This window comes from Terrapene carolina, unplaced genomic scaffold, assembly GCF_002925995.2.
Source record: "Terrapene carolina triunguis isolate 2854851 unplaced genomic scaffold, T_m_triunguis-2.0 Scaffold142, whole genome shotgun sequence".
In the NCBI taxonomy this organism is placed as follows: Eukaryota; Metazoa; Chordata; order Testudines; family Emydidae; genus Terrapene; species Terrapene triunguis.
In genome coordinates this window covers 2,326,817-2,331,895 of record NW_020664493.1, presented here as the reverse complement: position 1 = coordinate 2,331,895, position 5,079 = coordinate 2,326,817, and the positions used below count along the sequence as shown (strand labels likewise).

Sequence of the window (5,079 nt, the reverse complement as noted above, 5' to 3'; positions counted from 1 at the left end):
GTCCACACCAGCGCTAGCAGGAGATGCTCTACCACTAATATAGCTTCCGCTTCTCGCCAAGGTGGAGTAATTATGTCGACAGAAGAGTGCTCTCCCGTCGGCAGAGCATGTCTACACCAGACATGCTGCGCTGATGTAGTGCTGTAGTTTAGACCTGCTCTAGATCACTGTTCACTCCTCAAGGAATAAATCTCTCTTAGAGCTCTTGTCAGACTTCATTACCTTAAAGTCCTTCCCCAAATCTTTTGCATAGTAGGAAGAGTTTATTTGATGGCATGGTATTTGGCCCATACATTAACTAACTAAATTGGGCTTCAGACTGTGTGTGGTTTGATTGAAAGCAGATATTAAATGTAGGTATGGAATGTGTGCTTGTTTTTGCTTTTATAGGGTAACAAAACATAGTATGTGCAATATATATTTTACATTGAGTTTGTTACTTTGAGGAGACTGCCTGTGTTAGAGGGTACTGCATAGAGGTAGCTTTGATTCATTAAAAAGGGGTAGTAGAGCACAATATAGTTAGCCGATACTGGTTCTGATCCATTTTGATACCTGAAATGCTGTTACTGCCACATCATCTGCTGTATTTCCCTTGCATGTTATAGAACATAGCACACACTCTTAATTTTCACAAGCTGAGAAGGCTACATGTTGGTGTTTCCAAAAGAAAATAGTCCTGTCAAATTAGAAAATTTAGTGCTACCAGATGCACCTTTGCTCTTGAGACTTGACATGGACTCCTCAGAAAATGTATATAAAACCAAATGTGCAGAACAATGTTCCTTCATTAAAAGGGACACTTTTAAACATCAAATACTTTCTCAAAACAAATGCCATAGCTATAATGCAAATAACACCTTTGAGTATTAAGACTGAAATATTTAAATTCTGATTTCTTTTAGGACATTTCATGCATTTTTGTTAATTTTCTGCATTTCTTTCAAGAAAATAGACTCATTGGTTCTCCTTTTGTTTTTAGTCAATTTTATGGTGATGATGTATTAATTTGTTGTCTTCAGCAAGTTTTCTCAGCATTGTAAAAAAAACACAGTCCCTTCCTCAGGCAGCTTTAAGCAGACACATGGACATTATAAATAAGGTCAGACACACAGTGGAGAAGGTGGATTTATCACAAAGTGGTGTCGTTTTTTGACATAACACTAGGCTTCATAGACAAATATGCTGTGAGGAACGGACTTGAATTAAGAAAGATGGATGTCTTCCAAGAAAAGGAAGCCTCAGGGATATAGGTGTTGAAGAAGACACAAGTGGGATAAGGTTGCAAAAGGAACAGGAGTGAGGTGTGGGGGGGGGCGGTGATAAGGGGGAAAGGAGGTAGACATGATATCGGAAATTAGTTAGGAGCACACTTGTGTATAGCTTTCCAAGTGCAGTAAGATACAGTAAGATTGGTTTTTGAGGGAAGATGAGAGGAAGCCAGTGTGGGGTTTGAAACAGGGGCATGGAATGGTTTGAGTGGCAGGTGAGGTAGGAGAATCAAAGGGGTCAACAACATAGAAGCTGAAGTCATTTGGGATAGGTGGTTGGGAAGGAAAATTATAATGACCCAGGGGTCATATTAAGTTGTGCAATCTACTCAGTATGCTCTGTGTTTCACCCCTAGGTTTCAATGGTTTAGCTTTACCACATCTAAATATAGGGCCTACTTTGATATGAGAGTCTGTAAAGGATAACCAACATAATTAGAAATTGCAATGGATAATGCAGAATAAATCCCTCAAATTATGAGGGTCGCAGGAGAAGGCATGTATGTGTGGGTGTGGAAGGCTGCTTGAACCTACAATAATGGAGAAATATAAGGACAATTCATTTGCATGAAAACCTGGCTTCTCTTGGGCCTGCCAAAGTCCTGAGACCTAATGGAATGCTGGTTTTCAGAAGTTAGTACCAGCAGTGGGCTTTTTGAATTAATTAATCCCAATTCCCCACCTCCTTCTGGGTGACTTCAGCTTCTAAACTGAAGACCCTCCAACTTTGATGCCTTTCATTTCCTTTTCCAAACTTCATTGTTTACAAAATCACTTAGGGAAGACTTAGTGTGACTGTGCTTTATAACTATTGATTGCACAAGTATATTGCTATTTATGGGCTATTTTTTCCCTGCCCACTTCTCCCAAGTTATCTTTACACGTACATGTACACATACACACACACACACACACACACACACACACGAAAAAGAGACACACGGTTTCATTTGTTTGACTAGTTCCTATCCTTTTCTGCGTTCTTCCTTTTTCATACTTAGCACACTTCTGGAACGCTAGATAGTGTATTGGACGAAAATTGCTTATTTTTTGTTTTTTAAACAAAAATGCAGATAAAGCAGTAGTCTTCACTAGGTATTTGTTACCAATTTGTAACAGTTAACCCTCTGAACTGAGACTGAACTAAAATAATGGAGAAAATTCTTTCATTCTGTAGTAGAAAGGAAAAGATCAACACTATTTTAATGCCATGCTTTTCTCTCTGATAGGTATCTGAAAAGGGTTCTCTTACAGCTGAAGAGTTTGCCAAGCTTGTGGGGATGTCTGTTCTTTTAGCCAAAGAGAGGTAACTATGATAATTTTTAATAACTCCTTGATTATCATATTGCCCTTACCAAATATTACAAATGTTCTTTCTCTTTCTTCAGGCTGCTTCTAGCTGAAAAGATGGGCCATCTTTGCAGAGATGATTCAGTGGAAGGCTTGAGATTCTATCCAAACTTATTTATGACACAAAGTTAACGATATTGTAGTTCATGCATGTTTATCATATAATGGTTGAACACAAGAGAGCAGAAGGGGGAGCCCTTCAAATGACAGATTTTAAGATTTTGCTTTGTTAATCAAGACAGTGGTGAATATTGTGATGAAAAAGCTTTTTCAGCTATTTCAAATGCTGAGTGGTCCTATTTGGAATGGAGAGGAATGTTACAGAAAGTAACAGGAATCATGGAGTCAAAATCATCTGATCTCAAATTGGCAAGCTGACATACACGTAGTCAGCGTAAGTTTTACTCTATAGTCCATTTATCTTTTTACTTCAGGAGAAGTGAGATGATTTCACAAGAGTTAAAGTGGAGGAAATATCCTTTGTGGTCTGTTTGCAAAGGCAGACAGAACATAGAACACTGTCATTTACTGCATACAGATGATAGCAAGGAAATAGAAGTGTGTACATGCCAAAGCAAGCTTCCTCGCCGTACTCTCCAACTTCAGTATATTTTGTGTGTCTGTGAGTTCAGATCAGAGACCTATATCCATAGGGATGAGAAATGTGATGTGGGTTATGAATGTTGAGGTCTGAGGAACAAATCAATATTGAATGCTCCCTTTTCCCAGGAACTATAAAAATTTTTCCTAGCAAGGATCCCAAATTTTGGGAGTCGAAGCCCAGGGAATTCTTTATAGATATAAATGACCTGCCTTAATAGAGACTAACCTATGTTATGAAAATCTGGAAAACATAGTGTTTAATGTGTCATGTCTAATGCTAAATAGACAAGAAGTATTGTGAGTGCAGAGTTCCTCCTTTCTTTGCTCTCCCTCCCCAAAAAAGCTTCATTATTTTGCTGTTTGTGTGTGCTTTTGCCAGCTCCTTTAGATAGTGTTGAGGGAAATCAATTATTCTGTCACTGCATCCTGTCCAGCAGCATAATGACCTGTTTTTCCTTTTGCACTTCTAAAGAAAAGTCATTGATCAAAGCTGCCTACCATGTGTCTGTCTTGGAGAGACGGTTTGTTAACTTGCATATCCTTAGTCTGCAGAAACCAGTGTTTTAATATTAAAAGGAGGAACAGAAAAACCCTCATGTTTAACAGTCAAGAGGTATAAATCCTTTGGTTTTACCTATGCTGTGGATTTACAGAATTCAGTTACACAGCCCTAACTTTCTGTAACCCCTGTGGATTTGTATATTAGTTATATGTTTTAGAAGAGCTAAAGTTACATAGACGATGGTAAGTGGTGTCAGAGGCCCACATGACTTAAGCTTCCCACATAACCAGTTATGATATATTATTGCAGAATTCAGTTCAAAGTTTGGATGAAGACCGCATTGATGTAGCTTTGAATTAAAGATATGGCAATAATAATCAGATGGAAGTTAAAAGAAAGGAAAGAGAGAGGTTCTTTTAATTGTCTGAAAATATTTCTAGAAATCTTACAATATCACCACAGCTTGGTCAAGGTTGAAGGGCTACTCAGGCTCATGTTTTTGATAGAGGTATGAAAAGTTACTGTTTACCTGTTTGTTTTCCCGTGTACCTCTGCTTTAAATTTGCCTTGGTTCCTCTCCCACACCTTCATTGCAGGCTCTTGTAGGATGCTCATTTGGAGCGAAGACATGCTGTCCCTTAGTACATTTCCCTAGTTAGCTTTTATGCCGTGCTCTCTTAGGGCACTGTTCTCCTTGCATTTCCTCAAGTGGAGGGGAGCCAAAACTCATTGATCAGGCAGGGAAAGGAATTACACGGGGAAGAACTGGTACCAGGGCATTCTCAATGCTCTGTACTGTCTCCGCAGCAGCTTTGTAGGGATCCAGATTTATGGGTGGGGAAGAAGGGACCAGTTGAACTCCACCATATTCTCTTTTTTCACCTCCCCCCAGTAAACAGGACAGATCAGTACAAGTTACTCCGGACAATGTACTCTCAAAGAGTTGAAGAACTGAGAGGCAGAGAGGACACCTAAAGTGGATGTTCTTGCTGTCAGTGTTTCGCTGGAGAGCCATGAATGTTAGGAAAAGATCCACTGGTTTAGGTGGCTGAAACCTTCTTCATAAGGGGGCAGCTTTTCCTCTCCACAGCCATGATGAAAGTAACAAATTTACACTCCTAGCGTCCATTCCCCTACTCAGGAATAACCCATATAGAGCCCTTAGTTTGTCTCAGTTGAGCAATAATGGTACAACATACATCTTAGCTTTAGCCTTATGGTACTTCCTTGGCCTTTTTTCAAGATAGGTCCTTTTTCTTTGTATAGGGAGAGAAAACTCCATGGGTTAAATTATGTTGCTTATTTAGAATTTAATTGTATATATTAGAAAATTGTTGCCACAAAGTAATAAAA

At 39.0% G+C, this 5,079-nt stretch overlaps 1 protein-coding gene across 2 annotated transcripts in view; it reads left to right on the top strand.

Moving 5' to 3' along the window:
- The window catches only part of LOC112117655 (vacuolar protein-sorting-associated protein 36), a 25,386-nt gene extending 20,307 nt beyond the window's left edge, over window positions 1-5,079 (top strand). For both annotated transcript variants that reach the window (XM_026653646.1, XM_026653645.1), the window contains exons 13-14: window positions 2,501-2,577; window positions 2,660-5,079. In XM_026653646.1, the coding sequence (XP_026509431.1) occupies window positions 2,501-2,577; window positions 2,660-2,753 (171 nt within the window). In that variant the 3' untranslated portion in view covers window positions 2,754-5,079. The remainder of the gene's footprint in view (window positions 1-2,500; window positions 2,578-2,659) is intronic.